The sequence below is a fragment of the Tursiops truncatus genome, chromosome X (assembly GCF_011762595.2).
Source record: "Tursiops truncatus isolate mTurTru1 chromosome X, mTurTru1.mat.Y, whole genome shotgun sequence".
NCBI lineage: Eukaryota > Metazoa > Chordata > Mammalia > Artiodactyla > Delphinidae > Tursiops > Tursiops truncatus.
In genome coordinates this window covers 62,305,822-62,328,580 of record NC_047055.1, presented here as the reverse complement: position 1 = coordinate 62,328,580, position 22,759 = coordinate 62,305,822, and the positions used below count along the sequence as shown (strand labels likewise).

Here is a 22,759-nt window from a genome sequence, read left to right as displayed (position 1 = left end):
AGCTTTTGACAAAATTCAACACCCATTTATGATGCAAACCCTCCAGAAAGTAGGCATAAAGGGAACTTACCTCAACATAACAAAGGTCATATATGACAAACCCACAGCCAACATCGTTCGCAATGGTTAAAAACTGAAACCATTTCTGTGAAGATCAGGAACAAGAAAATGTTATCCACTCTCACCACTATTATTCAACATAGTTTTGGAAGTTTTAGCCACAGCAATCAGAAAAGAAAAAAAAATAAAAATTGGACAAGAAGAAATAAAGCTGTTACTGTTTGCAGATAACACGATACTATACATAGAGAATCTTAAAGATGCTACCAGAAATCTAGTACAGCTAATCTTTGAATGTGGTAAAGTAGCAGGACACAAAATTAATGCACAGAAGTCTCTTGCATTCCTATACACTAATGATGAAAAATCTGAAAGAGAAATTAAGGAAACTCTCCCATGTACCACTGCAAAAAAAAGAATAAAATACCTAGGAACAAGCCTACCTAAGGAGAAAAAAGACCTGTATGCAGAAAACTATAAGACACTGATGAAAGAAATTAAAGATGATAGAAACAGATGGGGAGATATACCATGTTCTTGGGTTGGAAGAAGCAACATTGTGAAAATGTCTATACTACCCAAAGCTATCTACAACTTCAGTGCAATCCCTATCAAACTACCACTGACATTTTTCACAGAACTAGAACAAAAACTTTCACAATTTGTATGGAAACACAAAAGACCCTGAATAGCAAAAGCAGTCTTGAGAAAGAAAAACAGAAGTGGAGGAATCAGGGTCCCTGACTTCAGACTATACTACAAAGTTACAGTAATCAAAACAGTATGTTATTGGCACAAAAACAGAAATATAGATCAATGGAACAGGATAGAAAGCACAGAGATAAACCCATACACCTATGGTTACCTTATCTTTGATAAAGGAGGCAAGAATATACAATGGAGAAAGGACAGCCTCTTCAATAAGTGGTGCTGTAAGAACTCGACAGCTACATGTAAAAGAATGAAGTTAGAACACTCCCAAACATCATACACAAAAATAAACAAGAAATGGATTAAGGACCTAAATGTAAGGCTAGACAGTCTAAAACTCTTAGAAGAAAACATAGGCAGAACACTCTGATATAAATCACAGCAAGATCCTTTTTGACCCACCTCCTAGAGAATTGGAAATAAAAACAAAAATAAACAAATGTGACCTAATGAAACTCAAATGCTTTTGCACAGCAAAAGAAACCATAAACAAGATGAGAAGACAACCCTCAGAATGGGAGAAAGTATTTGCAAATGAAGCAACTACAAAGGATTAATCTCCAAAATTTACAAGCGGCTCATGCAGCTTAATATCAAAGAAACAAACAACCCAATCCAAAAATTGGCAGAAGACCTAAATAGACTTTTCTCCAAAGAAGATATACAGATTATCAACAAACCCATGAAAGGATGCTCATCATCACTAATCATTAGAGAAATGCAAATCAAGACTACAATGGGGTATCACCTCACACCAGGCAGAATGACCATCATCAAAAAATCTACAAACAGTAAATGCTGGAGAGGGTGTAGAGAAAAGGGAACCCTCTTGCACTGTTGGTGAGAATGTAAATTGCTACAGCCACTATGGAGAACAGTATGGAGTTTCCTTAAAAAACTACAAATAGAACTACTGTATGACACAGCAATCCCATTACTGGGCATGTACCCTTAGAGAACCATAATTCAAATAGAGTCATGTATCACAATGTTCATTGCAGCTCTATTTACAATAGCCAGGACATGGAAGCAACCTAAGTGTCCATCGACAGCTGAATGGATAAAGAAGATGTGGCACATATATACAATGGAATATTACTCAGCCATAAAAGGAAATGAAATTGAGTTATTTGTAATGAGGTACATAGACCTAGATTCTGTCATACAGAGTGAAGTAAGTCAGAAAGAGAAAATCAAATACTGTATGCTAACACATATATATGGAATCTAAAAAAAAAAAAAGATTCTGAAGAACCTAGGGTCAGGACAGGAATAAAGACAAAGACATAGAGAATGGACTTTAGGACACTGGGATTGGGAAGGGTAAGTTGGGACGACGTGAGAGAGTGGCATGGTCATGTATACACTACCAAATGTAAAATAGTGGGAAGCAGCTGCATAGCTCAGCTCAGTGCTTTGTGACTACCTAGACTGTGTGATAGGGAGTGTGGGAGAGAGGCTCAAGGTGGAGGGGATATGGGGATATATGTATACATATAGCTGATTCACTTTATTATAAAGCAGAAAGTAACACACCATTGAAAAGCAATTATACTCCAATAAAGATGTTAAAAAAATATATAAAAGAGGCACTCTCATTTTGGAGACACTACTCCACAGTGTATCAAAATATAAAAATTCAAATGTACCTACACTCTTACCTAGATATAAATATTTAAAAAACTATTATTAAGATTTTATAGTTTGTTTTAAATTTAAAATCATTCAGCACCATGCAATTGATTAAATTATGCTTGACAGTTATTTCTCTGCAGCTATTGTATATACTTGGGAATTCTGTTGATGTAGAAAAAAATCTAAACTCCAAATTATTTTCAAATGAAATGAAATTTCATTCATTTTTATGAATACCAAGTTTAATATTTAAAGAAGTTGACATGGTAATATTTTGTAGATATGTCATTAAATATTTCCTAATTGTGGTTTTATAGTCTTCTTTCTGTGTTATAGGGTAAATAATATATTAGCTTTCTCACAGTTTAAAAGTAGGGGAAATTTCTGCTCTAGCAATGGTGGACTTGGTAATCTGAACAGCCCTCTTATCAAAGGAACTTTAGAATTTTAGAACGCACTTAACAAAATCTTAAAAACTTCAAAGACCTTGACAAGAAAGAGAGGAATTACCAGTGTAAGAAAAGGGGATGAGAGAAAAGGGAATCGGGAAGATGGCAGAAGAGTAAGACGTGGAGATTTCCTTCCTCCCCACAGATACACCAGAAATACATCTACACGTGGAACAACTCCTACAGAACACCTACTGAATGCTGGCAGAAGACCTCAGACCTCCCAAAAGTCAAGAAACTCCCCACGTACATGGGTAGGGCAAAAGAAAAAAAAGAATAAACAGAGACAAAAGAATAGGGATGGGACCTGCACAAGTGGGAGGGAGCTGTGAAGGAGGAAAGTTTTCCATACACTAGAAGGCCCTACACAGGAGGAAACTGTGGGTGGCAGAGGGGGGAAGCTTTGGAGCCGTGGAGGAGAGCACAGAAACAGGGTTGCAGAGGGCAAAGTGGAGAGATTCCCGCACAGAGAATCGGTGCCAACTGGCACTCACCAGCCCGAAAGGTTTGTCTGCTCACCCACTGGGGCGGGAGGGGCTGGGATCTGAGGCTCAGGCTTCAGTCGGAGCTCAGGGAGAGGATTGGTGTTGGCGGCATGAACACAGCCTGCAGGGGGTTCGTGCACCACGGCTAGCCGGGAGGTAGTCCGGGGAAAAGTCTGGACCTACTGAAGAGGCAAGAGACTTTTTCTTCCCTCTTTGTTTCCTGGTGCGCAAGGAGAGTGGATTAAGAGTGCTGCTTAAAGGAGGTCCAGAGATGGGCGTGAGCTGCGGGTAACAGCGCGGACCCCAGAGACGGGCATGAGACGCTAAGTCTGCTGCTGCCGCCACCAAGAAGCCTGTGTGTGAGCACAGGTCACTATCACCACCTCCCTTCCAGGGAGCCTATGCAGCCATCCACTGCCAGGGTCCCGGGATCCAGGGACAATTTCCCCGGGAGAACGCACGGCGCACCTCAGGCTGGTGCAACATCACGCCGGCCTCTGCCTCCGCAGGCTCGCCCTGCATCCGCACCCCTCCCTCCCCCCAGCCTGAGTGAGCCAGAGCCCCCGAAGCAGCTGTTCCTTTAACCCTGTCCTGTCTGAGCAAAGAACAGTTGCCCTTCTGTGACCTACACACAGAGGCAGGGCCAAATCTAAAGCTGAGCCCCTGGGAGCTGTGCAAACAAAGAAGAGAAAGGGAAATCCCTCCCAGCAGACACAGAAGCAGCGGATTAAAGCTCCACAATCAAGTTGATGTACCCTGCATCTGTGGAATACATGAATAGACAACAAATCATCCCAAATTGAGGAGGTGGACTTTGAGAGCAAGGTTTTTTATTTTTTCCCATTTTCCTCTTTTTGTGAGTTTTTATGTGTATGCTTGTGTGTGAGATTTTGTCTGTATAGCTTTGCTTTCAACATGTGTCCTAGTGTTCTATCTGTCCGTCATTTTTTTTCTTTAAAATTTTTTTTCTTAATAATTATTCTTTATTTTAATAATTTTATTTCATTTTATCTTACTTTATTTTATTTTATCTCCTTCCTTCCATCCTTCCTACCTTCCATGCTTCCTTCCTTCCTTTCTTTCCTTCCTTCCTTCCTTCCTTCTTTCTTTCTCTTTCTTTCTTTCTTTCTTTCTTCCTTTCTTCCTTTCTTTCTTCCTTTCTTCCTTTCTTCCTTCCTTCCTTTCTCTCTTTCTCTCTTTCTCTCTTTCTTTCTAATTATTCTCCCTTTTATTCTGAGCTGTGTGGATGAAAGTTCTTGGTACTGCAGCCAGGAGTCAGAGCTCTACCTCTGAGGTGGGAGAGCCAAATTCAGGACACTGGTCCACAAGAGCCCTCCCAGCTCCACATAATATCAAATGGCAAAAATCTCCCCGAGATCTCCATCTCAACACCACCACCCAGCTTCACTCAACGACCAGCAAGCTACAGTGCTGGACACCCTATGCCAAACAACCAGGAAGACAGGAACACAACCCCACCCATTAGCAGAGAGGCTGCCTAAATTCATAATAAACCCACAGACACCCCAAAATACACCACCAGTACATGGACTTGCCCACCAGAAAGACAAGATCCAGACTCATCCACCAGAACAAAGGTACTAGTCCCCTCCACCAGGAAGACTACACAACCCATTGAACCAACTTTAGCCACTGGGGACAGACAACAAAAAAAACGGGAACTATAAACCTGCAGCCTGCAAAAAGCAGACCCCGAACACAGTAAGATAAGCAAAATGAGAAGACAGAAAAACACACATCAGATGAAGGAGCAAGCTAAAACCCACCAGACCTAACAAACAAAGAGGAACTAGGCAGTCTACCTGAAAAAGAATTCAGAATAATGATAGTAAAGATTATCCAAAATCTTGGAAATAGAATAGAGAAAATGCAATAAACGTTTAACAAGGACCTAGAAGAAGTAAAGATGAAACAAGCAATGATGCACAACACAGTAAATGAAATTGAAAATACTCTAGATGGGATCAATAGCAGAATAACTGAGGCACAAGAGTGGATAAATGACCTGGAAGATAAAATAGTGGAAATAACTACTGCAGAGCAGAATAAAGAAAAAAGAATGATAAGAACTGAAAACTGTCTCAGAGACCTCTGAGACATCATTGAAAACTTCCCTAATATGGGAAAGGAAATAGTTAATCAAGTGCAGGAAGGACAGAGAGTCCCATACAGGATAAATCCAAAGAGAAATACACCAAGACAAGTATTAATCAAACTGTCAAAAATTAAATACAAAAAAAAATATTAAAAGAAGCAAGGGAAAAACATCAAATAATGCACAAGAGAATCTCCATAAGGGTAACAGCTGATCTTTCTGCAGAAACTCTGCAGGCCAGAAGGGACTGGCAGGACATATTTAAAGTGATGAAGGAGAAAAACCTACAACCAAGATTAGTCTACCCAGCAAGGATCTCATTCAGATTTGATGGAGAAATTAAAACCTTTACAGACAAGCAAAAGCTGAGAGAGTTCAGCACCACCAAACCAGCTTTACAATAAATGTTAAAGGAACTTCTCTAGGCAAGAAAAAACAAGAGAAGGAAAAGACCTACAATAACAAACCCAAAACAATTTAGAAAATGGGAATAGGAACATACATATCGATAATTACCTTAAATGTACATGGATTAAATGCTCCTACCAAAAGACACAGACTGGCTGAATGGACACAAAAACAAGACCCATATATATGCTACCTACAAGACACCCACTTCAGACCTAGAGAGACATACAGACTGAACGTAAGGAGATGGAAAAATATATTGCATGCAAATGGAAACCAAAAGAAAGGTGGAGTAGCAATTCTCATATCAGACAAAATAGCCTTTAAAATAAAGACTATTAGAAGAGACAAGGAAGGACACCACGTAATGATCAAGGGATTGATCCAAGAAGAAGATATAACAATTGTAAATATTTATGCATCCAATATAGGAGCACTTCAATTCATAAGGCAAATGCTAACAGCCATAAAAGGGGAAATCGACAGTAACACATTCATAGTAGGGGACTTAAACACCCCACTTTCACCCATGGACAGATCATCCAAAATGAAAATAAATAAGGAAACACAAGCTTTAAATGATACATTAAACAAGATGGACTTAATTGATATTTATAGGAGATTCCATCCAAAAGCAACAGAATACACATTTTTCTCAAGTTCTCATGGAACATTCTCCAGGATAGATCATATCTTGTGTCACAAATCAAGCCTTGGTAAATTTAAGAAAATTGAAATTGTATCAAGTATCATTTCTGACCACAACGCTATGAGACTATATCAACTACAGGAAAAGATCTGTGAAAAATACAAACACAAGGAGGCTAAACAATACACTACTTAATAACAAAGAGATCACTGAAAAAATCAAAGAGTAAATCAAAAAATATCTAGAAACAACAATGGAGACACGATGACCCAAAACCTATGGGATGCAGCAAAAGCAGTTCTAAGAGGGAATTTTATAGCAATACTATCCTAACTCAAGAAACAGGAAACATCTCGAATAAACAACCTAAAATTGCACCTAAAGCAATTAGAGAAAGAAGAACAAAAAAATCCCAAAGTTAGCAGAAGGAAAAAAATCATAAAGATCAGGTCAGAAATAAATGAAAAAGAAATGAAGGAAACAATAGCAAAGATCAATAAAACTAAAAGCTGTTTCTTTGAGAAGATAAACAAAATTGATTAACAATTAGCCAGGCACATAATGAAAAAAAGAGAGAAGACTCAAATCAATAGAATTAGAAACGAAAAAGAAGTAACAACTGACACTGCAGAAATACAAAAGATCATGAGAGATTACTACAAGCAACTCTATGCCAATAAAATGGACAACCTGGAAGAAACGGACAAATTCTTAGAAATGCACTACCTGCCAAGACAGAATCAGGAGGAAGTTGAAAATATGAACAGACCAATCAAAAGCACTGAAATTGAAGCTGTGAATAAAAATTTTCCAACAAACAAAAGCCCAGGAACAGATGGCTTCACAGGGGTATTCTATCAAACATTTAGAGAGCAGCTAACACCTATCCTTCTCAAACACTTCCAAAATATAGTAGAGGGAGGAACACTCCCAAACTCATTCTACGAGGTCACCATCATCCTGATACCAAAACCAGACAAGGATGTCAAAAGAAAGTAAACTACAGGCCAATATCACTGATGAACATAGATGCAAATACCCTCAACAAAATACTAGCAAACAGAATCCAACAGCACATTAAATGGATCATAGACCATGATCAAGTGGGGTTTATTCCAGAAATGCACGGATTCTTCAATAGACACAAATCAATGAACGTGATACACCATATTAAAAAATTGAAGGAGAAAAACCATATGATCATCTCAATAGATGCAGAGAAAGCTTTCAACAAAATTCAACACCCTTTTATGATAAAAACCCTGCAGAAAGTAGGCATAGAGGGAACTTTCCTCAACATAAAAAGGCCATATATGACAAACCCACAGCCAACATCATCCTCAATGGTGAAAAACTGAAAGCATTTACAGTAAGATCAGGAACAAGACAAGGTTGCCCACTCTCATCACTCTTATTCAACATAGTTTCAGAAGTTTCAGCCACAGCAATCAGAGAAGAAAAGGAAATAAAAGGGATCCAAATCAGAAAAGAAGAAGTAAACCTGTCACTGTTTGCAGATGACATGATGCTATACATAGAGAATCCTAAACATGCTACTAGAAAGCTACTAGAGCTAATCAATGAATTATTAAAGTAGAAGGATACAAAATTAATGCACAGAAATCTCTGGCATTCCTATACCCTAATGATGAAAAATCTGAAAGTGAAATCAAGGAAACACTCCCATTTACCATTGCAACAAAAAGAATAAAATATCTCTGAATAAACCTACCTAAGGAGACAAAACACTTGTAGGCAGAAAATTATAAGACACTGATGAAAGAAATTAAAGATGACACAAATAGATGGAGAGATATACCATATTCTTGGATTGGAAGAATCAACATTGTGAAAATGACTCTACTAACCCAAAGCAATCTACCTATTCAATGCAATCCCTATCAAACTACTACTGGCATTTTTCACAGAACTAGAACAAAACATTTCACAACTTGTATGGAAACACAAAAGACCCCGAATAGTCAAAGCAATCTTGAGAACGAAAAACAGAGCTGGAGGAATCAGGCTCCCTGACTTCAGACTATACTACAAAGCTACAGTAATCAAGACAGTATGGTACTGGCACAAAAGCAGAAATATAGATCAATGGAACAGGACAGAAAGCCCAGAGTTAACCTACAGACATGTGGTGACCTTATATTTGATAAAGGAGACAGGAACATACAGTGGAGAAAGGACAGCCTCTTCAATTAGTGGTGCTGGGAAATTGGACAGGTACATGTAAAAGTATGAGATTAGATCACTCCCTAACACCATACACGAAAATAAGCTCAAAATGGATTAAAGACCTAAATATAAGGCCAGAAACTATCAAACTCTTAGAGGAAAACATAGGCAGAACACTCTATGCCATAAATCACAGCAAGATCCTTTTTGACCCACCTCCTAGAGAAATGGAAACAAAAATAAAAATAAACAAATGGGACCTAATGAAACTTCAAAGCTTTTGCAAAGCAAAGGAAACCATAAACCAGACCAAAAGACAACCCTCAGAATGGGAGAAAATATTTGCAAATTAAGCAACTGACAAAGGATTAATCTCCAAAATTTACAAGCAGCTCATGCAGCTCAATAACAAAAAACAAACAACCGAATCCAAAAATGGGCAGAAGACCTAAATAGACATTTCTCCAAAGAAGAGATACAGACTGCCAACAAACACATGAAAGAATGCTCAACATCATTAAGCATTAGAGAAATGCAAATCAAAACTACAATGAGATATCATCTCACACCAGTCAGAATGGCCAACATCAAAAAATCTATAAACAATAAATGCTGGAGAAGGTGTGGAGGAAAGGGAACACTCTTGCACTGCTGGTGAGAATGTGAATTGGTACAGCCAGTATGGAGAACAGTATGGATGTTCCTTCAAAAACTACAAATAAAACTACCATATGACCCAGCAGTCCCACTACTGGGCATGTACACTGAGAAAACCATAATTCAAAAAGAGTAAATTACCAAAATGTTCATTGCAGCTCTATTTACAATAGCCCAGTGATGGAAACAACCTAAGTGTCCATCATCGGATGAATGGATAAAGATGTGGCACATATATACAATGGAATATTACTCAGCCATAAAAAGAAACAAAATTGAGCTATTTGTAATGAGGTGGATGGACCTAGAGTCTGTCATACAGAGTGAAGTAAGTCAGAAAGAGAAAGACAAATACCATATGTTAACACATATATATGGAATTAAAAAAATGTCATGAAGAACCTAGGGGTAAGACAGGAATAAAGACACAGACCTACTAGAGAATGGACTTGAGGATATGGGGATGGGGAAGGGTAAGCTGTGACAAAGTGAGTGAGTGGCATGGACATATATACAGTACTAAACGTAAAATAGATAGCTAGTTGGAAGCAGCCGCATTGTACAGGGAGATCAGCTCAGTGTTTTGTGACCACCTAGAGGGGTGGGATAGGGAGGGTGGGAGGGAGGGAGATGCAAGAGGGAAGAGATATGGGAACATATGTATATGTATAACTGATTCACTTTGTTATAAAGCAGAAACCAACACACCATTGTAAAGCAATTATACTCCAATAAAGATGTAAAGATGTAAAGAAAAAAAGTTCAAAAAAAAGATACTAGAAAACGAAAATCATATTAAAGCTAAAGCAAAAAAAAAGAAATAAGATCAATGAAGAAATCAATATGACTGAAAAAGAAGATAGAAAATCAGTGAAATCCAAATCTGTTTCCCTGAGAAGACCAACAAACTCAATAATCTTCTAGCCAAACAGATCAGAAAAAAAAATAAAGATGCAAATTTCCAATGTCAGAAATGAGAGAGGTGATACCACTAAAAATTCTACACATATTAAAAGGAGAATAAGACAATATTATGAACGACTTTATGCCAATAAATTCACAACTTAGGTGAAATTGAAAAAAAAAAAGAAAAGAAAAGGGGATGAATTTTAACTTCAAAGAGCTCAGTAATGAGTTAGCACTGCTTTTGCCCAGAGTGGGAATTTGCTGAGCAAGATAATGAAGCTTCTAGGCAGACCTTCTCTTTCAGCATGCGGAATGAAAATAACCCACCTGGAGACAACTAACCCTGAGAGGGTTGTGAGAGCATAAGCAGTCTCCACTTGCAAAAGGTAAAAGCTGTCCTGACGAAGTAGGTATCAGTTAAGGCAAGGAGATAGAAGGAAAATTCAGAGAAATGTTGATGTGGGAGAGTTTTCTCATCATAAAGCAGAACCTCTAGTGAATACAGCAAAAATGTTTCAGAGGAGTGAAGCATGGAGATTGAAACCTGAGGTAGAATTTCTGGATGTGAGACGTCTTCTAGTTTACATCCTATGTCATATGCACGACCCATATCTACCAGAATTTATTAGACACCTGTGTGAAACCATTCCATGTGACAGATATCCTCAATTCTGTAACCTTCATATTCTATCTGTTCACCTGTGCCCATGCCATTCACCCCAATTCTACCACTGTATGTACATCTCACTGAAACTGTCCTATGCCCTCCAGCTCAGCAGTTGGCCCAAAAATTCAGCACAGAGAACCAAAATGTATGTTTCTGTGTAGTGCTGTATTCATTCTAATGCCATTACCAGTATGAGTGCCTGGTGCATCTAAGGAGGTATGGGGCAGGGAAGTATATGTAGGAACTTACCTGCCACCTCAGCAAAGTTCCAAACGTTAGGGACTTATATCAGGAAAATCAGTGAGGGAGAAGAGGAGAGTAAAACCTGCCAAGAACTGTCCTTAGATTCCATTCTCTACAACCATGGCCATAAAGCCTCTACTCAAACCTCCCCAACCGAATTCTTGTGATTGGGAAAACATCAGCTAGTTTTTCAATGAAATCAACATTCTTTTCCTCTCAGATCAGGGCAATACTGGGTCCAAATTATAACATTATAACAATAGGCTGGAGTAACTCTCCAGTTTGCCAGCAATTGCACATCTAGGAATTTACTTTGAAAAAATTTTTAGAGATGTGGGCAAAGATTTATTGATAAATGTATACTGCAGTCCTAACTACATAGAATAATTAAAAACAAGCAATATGTTCAATAATACAGAAATGTTTAAATACATTTTGGTACATCTGTAAAATGGAATCATGTAAAGCCATTAAAATCATGTAGGATAATATTTTCTGTCCTGTGCTAAGTTTTAAAATATATTTTCTAAGTGACAAAGAGCAATTAAAAAATAGTATGTATCTTGTAATAAATTGGAAAAATACATTCTCTCTCTCTCTTCCTCTTTACCACTTCTCTCAACCCCTCAACCCACCCTCATCTATCTATCTCTGACTAGGTTGGAAAGGCTTATGCCACCATATTAAAAGTAGTTATCTCCAGATACTACTTTTAATATAGTAGTATTACTATATTAAATAGTAATGTGGGTGATTTTTTTCTTGTCAATGTTTGTTAAGTTTTCTGCACACAGTATAAAATCATTTTATAAGTTATGAAAAATATTATTTCATTAAAAATGAATAGATTTCCTGTGGCAATTGGTCACAAATACTGTTTGAAAACCCTTGATCCATCTTCTTTAATCAGACCTTAACCTTTCCAGTTGAATTATATGAACAGATGATTTTGGAGACTGCTCTATGAACTATTAAAATGAAGCAAAAATGACCATTCTAAAATGTACATTCCAGAGATGGTTAACTATAGTAAGGAACAAGTATAATATAACCTACAATGTTATTTTCTAGGATAAAATCATTGGTAAAGCCCCCCTGCCCCTTGTATCCCAAGTATTGTTAATAAGGACCAATAGATTTTGTTTATATATGAATTTATGGGGAAAATTTTCACTTAGGTTAATACATCTGTATTTAAAAGAAATGAAACACCAGGAATTGTCTTCCCATTTCTCAAAGTTCCTGATAAGATCCACTGGACTCATTGCTAATCCTGTCTGCCACTCAGTTTTCTGGAGATGTTAATTTTGTCATATGCGTATGTAGAATACATAGAAGAGTTTTCCTTTCTTTCTCTTTATTTTTTTATCAATTCAAAATAAACTATAGGTCCAAATAGAATATATATTGACCACTGAGAGGTGGTAGGTTAGATTATGTTATTACATGGCAAATTATGCCCATTATGCCAAATCACAACCTGAAGGAAGATTTTCCTGTTCTGTGGTCTAGGAAGCACAATAACAGTCACCCTGATGTTGACCATGATGAGGGTGGCTAGGTCACCCTGACTTACTTCAGTCTGATCATTTGTATAAAGATTTTGATTTGCATCTAATAAAGGTAAGAGTTGGACAGATGGAGAAGGCAGAAAGGTATGACGATGTGGGGAAAAGGCAAAGAAAGGAACAGGAAGAGCAAAGGCATGGAAATGGTAATAAGTATGGTTATTGCAGTGGGGAGTCACCAATGATTATTCAAGGAAGTTAGTTTGGGGGAGCAATGGGTAAGACTGTATGGATAGTGTAGGGCCAGATTACGGTGGGAGCACTTTAGAAACATAATCTAGCAATGGAAACCTATCTTTTTTTTTTTTTTTTTGCTGTGTGCGGGCCTCTCATTGTTGTGGCCTCTCCCGTTGCGGAGCACAGGCTCCGGATGCGCAGGCTCAGCGGCCATGGCTCACGGGCCCAGCCGCTCCACGGCATGTGGGATCTTCCCAGACCGGGGCACGAACCCGTGTCCCCTGCATCGGCAGGCGGACTCTCAACCACTGCGCCACCAGGGAAGCCCTGGAAACCTATCTTAAGTATTTCAGCCTACATTGTCTTTAGTGACACATGAAACTGATATTTTAGGAAGAAAAATAGCTAACAATTATTGAGTACTTTCCCTGTTACAGGCAGTGTATTAAAATGATATTTAAGAGGGTGGCCTTTGGAGTTGGTTGGACTTGAAGACCAATCTTAACTCTGGAATTTACTAGCTAAATAACTTTAGGAAAAGTATTTTCCTGGGTTTGTTTCTTCATCTGAAAAATTGATGTGATAATATCCACCTCTTGAGGTTGTTGTATGGATCACAGAGTTTGGAGAAGGGAGAATCTGTGAACAGGGAACAGTTAGGAAGCTGTTACAATTACTGAACCTAGACAAAGATGATAAATCACTAGAATGGAGAGGGAGGACAAACTTCAAAGTAAAGGTAAAGAAGTAGGGCAGGCGACTGACACCCTTTCTCCACTCTCATTCATCTTGCAAGTTCCTTATTTCTGTTCATTTGACATAATTTGGGAAGGTGAAATTACACTTTTGAAGTATATAGTCCCTCTCTGGGCATTACCAATTGTTTGCTCATTTCCCTAGAGCTACAAATAACCATTTGCTCTCTCTGTTCACCATTTCCACATCTCCTGCAACATATGATACAAACTCCCTTTCCCCAGTCAGTTAGAAAGCAAACAAAACATAACAGAAATCTTTCACGTTCTTACACTGTATTTTCCTTTTTTTTTTTTTTTTTTTTTTTTTTGATTTGCAGTTTCTTCCTCCATTCTTGAGTTTGCCAGTCAATCAGGTTTCCTGCAAATTCTCACGGAAGCAGGATTCCGTAATTTAACAAAAAGCAAAACTCAAAAAGAAAACCAATCCTGCTGTTTCTGGGCTTTGGGAAACTTGACACTTTTCCTAAACCTTCCAAGGCAGCGCTCAGTGCTTCAAAGTCCAATTCCTGCCACCAGCTAACATCAGAACAATCACTACGTAATAGGAGTCTTAAAATGCACAAGGCTTTGAGAACTTGGTCTTTATCACTAGTGTCTGGATTCAACGCAGAACTTCCTCTTTTAAAGAAGACATCTTATTTGCATACACTTCTGAGCAGGAAGTTACACGCAGAACTTTGAGTCTACGTGGGAAAATATCCTTCATCGCAATCTAATTTAATTCAACACTCTCTCTTTCTTTTTCTTTCTCCTTTCCCTCTTCTCAGAGAAGGAATGGTCAAAAATAAATGTTTCAACAGATCTCGCGGTGCTATTCGAGATTCCCAATTAAAAAAAAAATTTAGAAATGATGTAAACGAGCCTGTGCCTTCCGGGGTTTGGGGCTGGGACTGCCGCCCTCTGAGCCCAGTGAAAGCAGCCAAGGGAGGAGGCGGGGCTCTGGCGAGTTCCCCTTCCACCTTCCCCCACCCTTCTTTTCCAACCTCTGTAAGGCCCCTAGCTTGATTCCAGCCTTTGCTGCAGCTGCTTTCCAGGCGTTTGCAGGACTCAAACAACTACAGCCGCTGTTCCCAACCAAGATGGTGATCCGTGTGTATATTGCATCTTCCTCTGGCTCCACGGCGGTAAGGAGGGTGGGAAGCCCACCTTTGTTGTTTTTCTACACATCAGTCTCCTGCTGCCCCAGAACCGTTAAATTGCAGAAGTTAGTCTGGCAGTTTCTCCTTCGTTAGACACCCGCATTTCCCACCCCACCCCCTTCTTCCCTTTCTTCTCTTTGTTGCATCGATTTCATTTTTCCATGGAGTTTAGCTTTGTTTGCCTAGTGATGTTAGTCCCACATTTCTTCTCTGAAGAAAAAAGAAAGCTACCGAGTTTTGGTAAATGGGAGATGGTGGTATAGGGTCTTTGGGGTTAGGTGAAGAAGTCAAGAAAGTCTCACACTGGTAAGTTTCAAGAGTGGGACATTTCACATATTTGCTGTAGGTACTGAGGCAGGGGCAGGAGTGCACATCTGTAAAGGATGTAAAACATGCTGTTACTGATGATGACTGAGTGGAGGCCTACTGAGGCACTGTGATTATATTTCACAGAGTGAGACCCTTGTAATCAAATAGTTATATTTTGCCACTGTGTAGGAGGGGGTATTTAACTTCAGCCTAAAGAGTCTGTTAGAACTAGACAGAATGGGAGTAGAAGTTGGGAACAATGATATAAAGTTGTGGGTTTTCTTTTTAAACAATGTAACAAGGGACCTGTTTTTCCCTTCCATATTGTCCCTTATTTTGACCTTTTCTTTTCTTTCAAAAGATGCTACTTCAAACAGTTTCTAACTGCTTCAAATACATTGAGAACTGGAAGGGAACTAACAAGTGCCTTCTTGTGTATTTGCGGATTCCAGTGGTGGCTTCTTCAAATGATAGGGAAACCCTCTCTCATCCCCCGTGCTCTTAATTTAGAATAACAATTTTCACCAGTTGTGGGGAGAAATAGGCTAAGCTGGAGTGAAAGCAGAGTGTATATTCATGGTAAATGAAAGTGTCTCTGTGTTTCACAGCTCAGGAGAAAAGCCAACAGTGGCAAGAGCAGATGTGTGGGATCAGAATGTAGAATGTATGAACCCCCTCCCTCTTCTGAGCTTCAGAGCAGCAGCTATCCCATGTTTTCTGTTGCTGTTGTGTTTTTGTTTTTGTTTTGTTTACCCCCTAAGAGGGTTTGGAATAGAACTGAAAGTTGCGTGAAATCACAAGGAGTTTGAACCTTCAACTTGTCTTCTCTGGCTACCACTTGTGGGTGTGTTTAGACAGTTTTGAAATAGAATACTTAAAGTTACACTTTTGGAGCAAGTTTAGGTTGGAAAAAAGAAAACTTTTTATATTGTCTTTGAACTTCACTTTATGAGCCTCTTGCCTTATTATTTTCCATATATATTATGATATTTAAAATACGTTAAAGCTGCCCAGAGTCTCAATTCCAATAAAATAATTGTAAAATTTAAAACATCAGCTTAATACCTTTAGTTAAATCCCTAATTAGGTTGGGCAGATCAGGAAGCTAGTTTTGGTGATTTCACTTTGGGTAACGTGCAGTTTCAGTACTGCTATTTATTCTTTGCTTTCTTGCTCTTCTACCCCTCCCTGAAAAGCAGATTCAAGAAGAAACTCCTTTCAGAATTTCTATTCAAATAAGAACAACTATACCTCTCTCTTTGTTAAGACTTAAGTTTCTTAGGGCCTTAAAAATGACTACTGTCTCCTACTATGTACATTATTAGATTCCATTGTTGAAGACTATGCAAATAAGAAATATTTATGCTTTTTTTGTTTTGTTTCAATTGTTTTTCTTATGGGTAATTATAAATTTGTTTGTTGTTGCAGTAATTATAGTTCCTATGAGCCTGATATCAAAATTCTACTGCATATTGCCAAAATAAATTCTTATTGTATTATAATCTTATAGTACTTTTAAATAATATTAAAACAGGATAAAATGAGTATACTTCAGAAGAGCTCCTTTGTAACATAAATGGGGACTCTTCAGCTTGCAATACTAAGGTTTTTTCCTTTAAGAAAGGGGTCATGTTGTTTTTAACATACGGTTTAGAAATTTTGGGGCAAACATCCTAACACGAATCCAGCAATTGTACAAAGTGAGATGCTTCTATAAGTGACTAAGTGTAGTTTTCTGAAGAGCATTTAAAAGAAAGCTTTTGGTTTTGGATTATGAATCTTTGACTATTTTCTTACTCCTGCTAGTGATTTTCATAAAAATAACCAATACTAGATGTTGTATCAGGCAAGGGAGGATCTATGATGATTGCAACTTAGTGTGACCTTAAGACTCCCTTTCCTTCATAGACCAATTTAAAAAAAAAAAAAACTTTTCAAACTTGTACTCAACTCTGCCGTAATACAGAGGTATAGCACTTGCTTCTCAAAAGTTTATAAATGAGGGCTTCCCTGGTGGCGCAGTGGTTGAAAGTCCGCCTGCCGATGCAGGGGACACGGGTTCGTTCCCCTGTCCGGGGAGATCCTACATGCCGCGGAGCAGCTGGGCCCGTGAGCCATGGCCGCTGAGCCTGCGCGTCCGGAGCCTGTGCTCCGCAATGGGAGAGGCCACAGCAGTGAGAGGCCACAGCAGTGAGAGGCCCGCGGACCGCAAAAAAAAAAAAAAAAAAAAAAGTTTAGAGATGAAAGCAGGTATATTGGTTTTTTTTGTTTGTTTTGTTTTTTTTTCTGCCTCTCCCGTTGCGGAAGACAGGCTTTGGACGCGCAGGCTCAGTGGCCATGGCTCACGGGCCCAGCCGCTCGGGAGCATGTGGGATCTTCCCAGACTGGGGCACGAACCCGTGTCCCCTGCATCGGCAGGCGGACTCTCAACCACTGCGCCACCAGGGAAGCCCAAGGTACATTAGTTTTTGCAATGGATTTCTTGATAGTAGCCATAATAGTGTTAGTAAGTAGGAACACTTAAGTGTGTCGGGTAGAATCTCATTTTTTCTTGGCAATTTCTAGTCCTATGAGTTAGATACTATGATTATCTCTGTTTTCAAGATAAGGAAATACAGGTTCAGAGAGGTTAAACAACTTTCTCAAGGTCACACAAATAGTAAGCCACAGAGCTTGAATTCAACACAAGCTGTTTGAATCCAAATGACATATGTTTAAAGAAATACATTGTCCCAGTGATGCATGACATCTAGGAGGCATGCAGAGATAAATGTGAACATGAGATGAGAGGTACAGAAGGGAGTAAGTCCTGTAAGTGGAATTGCTTGGGCATATACATACAGGAGAATAGAAAAATGAGGAGCTAGTGTAGAGGAGGGATAGCGTGTCTAAAGGTGAATGTCAGTAAGTAGGCTAAATTCACTGAAGGCCAGGAAGATAGAGAAGATGCAGATTTGGAACTGGTCTAGTATAGGTCAAGGTGAAAATTCAGGTCTTAATACTTTTTTTTTTTTTTTATGAAAACCATTTAGCAAGAATGCACCTCCCAAGTTGTTTGTCAGTAGGAAGTGATTTCTGCCTGTTCAAAACTGTTTGTGCATGTTTTGACCTATTGTAACAAAATAATATACGCCATATTTTTCCTCGAAATTGTAATGTCCTGTAAGTTTGCATTTAATGGAAAAAGACTAGTAAGCACAGAACCTATAATAAACTTAATAAATTTCAATAACTTTTAACAAAAATCAACATTGGCCTTTGATCAGGATTGCTAGAGAGATGATAGCTTGGAGAATTATAACTGGTTTGGAGCTTTCTTCCCATACTTCTTTTCCTCAGATCCATAATAATCTGCATTTCACAGTCTCTATGCATTTTAGGTGTACTTGATGTAGAAATTTTAAGATTGTGGTAGATAGATAGATTGTATATTTCTGAGGGTGTTATTTATGGTCTAACTTTTGTAAAATGATCTCTTTTATGACTGCTAAAACATAAACTAGTTGTAGCTTGGATTGTCCATATAGTAAATGAAATATATGTGATTTTCCTCTGTGGCATTATTCTGTGCACAAGTTATAGAAACAAGCAAATAAAATGAACACTTGCGATTGCCAAATCATTAGTCACTAGGCAGTATTTTCTTCATTGGGATAATATGGATGTAGAACAACAAGCCACAGTTCTTCATCTATATGATTCAAAAGTAATTGCATTTAGGTGAAGAGTATTTTGCTCCTCTGTCTCTTTTTTTTTCATGGGAAGGCATTTTATTTTAAATATGACAGTGTGTGTATGTCAATCCCAAACTCCCAATCTATCCCCCCCACATCCCCCCTGGTAACCATAGTTTATTCTCTAAGTCTGTGAGTCTGTTTCTGTTTTGTAAATAAGCTCATTTGTATCATTTTTTTTGATTCCGCATATAAGCGATATCATATGATATTTGTATTTCTCTGTCTGACTTACTTCACTTAGTATGATAATCTCCAGGTGCATCCATGTTGCTGCAAATGGCATTATTTCATTCTTTTTAATGGCTGGGTATTATTCCATTATATATATATACCACATCTTATTTATCCATTAATCTGTCGATGGACATTTAGGTTGCTTCCCTGTCTTGGCTATTGTAACAGTGCTGCAGTGAACATTGGGGTGCATGTATCCTTTCCAACCATGGTTTTCTCTGGATATATGCCCAGGAGTGTGATTGCTGAATCATATGGTAGCTCTATTTTTAGTTTTTAATGAACCTCCATACTGTTCTCCATGCTTGCTGTACTAATTTACATTCCCACCAACAGTGTAGGAGATTTCCCTTTTCTCCACACCCTCTCCAGCATTTATTGTTTGCAGACTTTTTGATGATGGCCATTCTAACTGGTGTGATGTGATATCTCAATGCAGTTTCGATTTGCATTTCTCTAATAATTAGCAATGTTGAGTGTCTTTACATGTGCCTCTTGGCCATCTGTGTGTCTTCTTTGTAGAAATGTCTCTAGGTCTTCTGCATATTTTTGATTGGGTTATGTGTTTTATTTTTGATATTGAGCTTCATGAGCTGTTTGTAAATTTTGGAGATTAATCCCTTGTCAGTTGCTTTGTTTTCAAATATTTTTCTCCCATTCTGTGGGTTGTCTTTTCATTTTGTTTATGGTTTCCTTTGCTGTGCAAAAGCTTTGGGGTTTATTTAGGTCCCATTTGTTTATTTTTGTTTTCATTTGCATTACTCTGGGAGATAGATCAAAAAAGAACTTGCTGTGATTTATATCAAAGAGTGTACTGCCTAGGTTTTCCTCTAAGAGTTTTATAGTGTCTGGTCTTACATTTAGGTCTTTAATCCATTTTGAGGGTTTTTTTGTGTGTGTGGTGTTAAAGAATATTCTAATTTCATTTTTTTATATGTAGCTGTTCAGTTTTCCCAGCACCATTTAGTGAAGAAACTGTCTTTCTTCCATTTTATAGTCTTGTCTCCTTTGTCATAGATTAATTGACATAGTTGTGTGGGTTTATTTCTGGGTTGTCTATCTTGTTCCATTGAGCTATAATTCTGTTTTTGTGCCAGTACCATACTGCTCTGATGACTGTAGCTTTGTAGTATAGTCTGAAGTCATGGAGCCTGATTCCTCCAGCTCTGTTTTTCTTTCTCAAGATTGCTTTGGGGCTTCCCTGGTGGTGCAGTGGTTGGGAGTCCACCTGCCAATGCAGGGGACACGGGTTCATGCCCTGGTCCAGGAAGATCCCACATGCCGCAGAGTGGCTGGGCCCGTGAGACATGACCACTGAGCCTGCGCGTCCGGAGCCTGTGCTCCACAACGGGAGAGGCCACAACAGTGAGAGGCCCACATACTGCAAAAAAAAAAAAAAAAAAACACAAAAACCAAAAAAGATTGCTTTGGTTGCTTGGGGTCGTTCATGTCTCCATACAAATTTTAAGATTTTTTTGTTCTAGTTCTATGAAGAATGCCATTGGTAATTTGATAGAGATTGTACTGAGTCTGTAGACTGCCTTGTGTAGTATAGTCATTTTGACAATACTGATTCTTACAATCCAAGGACATGGTATATATTTCCATCTGTCTGTGTTGTCTTTGATTTCTTTCATCAGCATCTTATAGTTTTCGGAGTACAGGTCTTTTGTCTCCTTAGGTAGGTATATTCCTAAGTTTGTTATTTTTTTTTTTGATGTGATGGTAAATGGTATTGTTTCTTTAATTTCTCTCTCTGATCTTTCATTGTTAGTGTATATAAATGCAACAGATGTCTGTATTAATTTTGTATCCTGCAACTTTACTGAATTCATTGATGAGCTCTAGGAATTTTCTGGTAGCATCTTTAGGATTTTCTGTGTACAGTATCATGTTGTCTGCAAACAATGACAGTTTTTCTTCTTTTCCAATTCGAATTCCTTTTATTTCTTTTTCTTCTGTGATTACCATAGCTAGGACTTCCAAAACTATGTTGAAAAAAGTGACTAGAGTGGACATCCTTGTCTTGTTCCCGATCTTAGAGGAAATGCTTTCAGCTTTTCACCATTAGTATGATGTTAGCTGTAGGTTTGTCATATATGGTAGCTTCTCTGTCTTTGTATTTATAAATTGAACATCAATTTGATGCATGCTATGGTCTTTGTCGTAGCTGCCAAGGTTTGTTTGAATGCTGTGTAAAGTTATTCATAAACTAAGAGAAAACTTAGAAACTCTTCATGAGATGACTGTTTGGATATGCTTTCTGGATGCCCTGAACAATGGAAAATGGCAGCTCTCCCATGGCAAATGCGGGAACTCAAGATCATTGCCTTCAGATTGGTGCCCTATATTTGGTGACTGATTTCCTTAAACACACAGCAACAATGGCAAAGCCTTTGGAATACTTTGGCCCAATTTAAAGAGGCTTGGGAAACACAGTTATCAATGATGGTGATTATATGGTACTTGAAAGTAGAATGGTTATAAGAAAGAATATATTGCAGAAGGGTAGTAAAAGTTTCCTAATCTGGTAGGATAAAGGGATAAAATAGGTTCATTTTTGCTCAAAGACTAGTTACTCTATTGAGGAAAGGGTTTTGATCAATAAACTGTAAGGTCAACCCTCCCCCTAGGTTGAGCTGGAAAAAAAAATTGAAGCCCCAGACACAATCAGATAGAATGTTCTAATTCTCTGTAGTTAATCTCTAAATTCTTTTCTAAAATATATATTATGCCATAAAACATATATATTTTACAGGAATATTTTCTGCTTTAATTGAATTTTCAAGGGTGAATGTTGTGTTTCATTTCTTACCGATAAAATTAAACAGGTTGACAATTTGTTGATGACTATCTGACCATCTGTTTGCTTTCAGCTCTAATTTGCAACCCACCAGAAAACCTTTTAAACCCAGTACTTAATTACTTCTTCTGATGCAGACCAAAATTAAACAAACATATGTTTAGAGAGAAGGGGCAGCTCATTTATGATGACTATTTTTATTAATATGAGAGCAAAGCTGACTTTTCACACTTGGCCAATAGAGAAGAATTCTAAGCAAGGGGATTATTTTCTAGCTCAGTCCCTCACGTTCTGGCTTTATTAGTTTGTTTGAACTGTTTTAGGTTGCCAGAACATCAGGCAAAAGTTAAATATAAACTATAAAATATCATGACAAATTAAAAAATTATTATATTTAATAGTATTCAGTATTAGTGATGCTAGATTTTTGTTTCATTACTTTTCATTAATGTGACTAATCAAAATTTGACTTTAGTAATAGTAAAGCCTAACATTTATTTATGCATTGTGTATGTCAGGCACTGTACCCAGTGCTTTACATACTTTATTTCAATTAGTTTAATACTTGTGGTAACATTTTGAGGTAAGTACTAGTAATAGATCCATTTCATGTAAGTGGAAGGGATATCTCTAAGACCCAGAAACTAGGTACATTGCTCAAGATCAAACAGTTAAAAATGGCAGAACTGGGATTAGAACCCCGGTTGTTCTGACTCCAGAACTGGCTCCTAAACACTGTGCTATTTACACTCCCTTTTAGAGTAGAGATATTGGACAGAAATTGTGTCAATAATACATTAAAATCTTATCATGTGATTGGGAATCTATAACTGCCATTTAATAACTGGATGATGCCTGAAA

The 22,759-nt window shown here is 38.1% G+C and overlaps 1 protein-coding gene across 1 annotated transcript in view; it reads left to right on the top strand.

Moving 5' to 3' along the window:
- Nucleotides 1-14,557: 14,557 nt before the first annotated feature.
- The window catches only part of SH3BGRL (SH3 domain binding glutamate rich protein like), a 91,698-nt gene continuing 83,496 nt past the window's right edge, over nucleotides 14,558-22,759 (top strand). Inside the window, exon 1 of the mRNA XM_019932205.3 lies at nucleotides 14,558-14,800. Coding sequence (XP_019787764.1) covers nucleotides 14,756-14,800 — 45 coding nt within the window. The 5' untranslated portion in view covers nucleotides 14,558-14,755. The remainder of the gene's footprint in view (nucleotides 14,801-22,759) is intronic.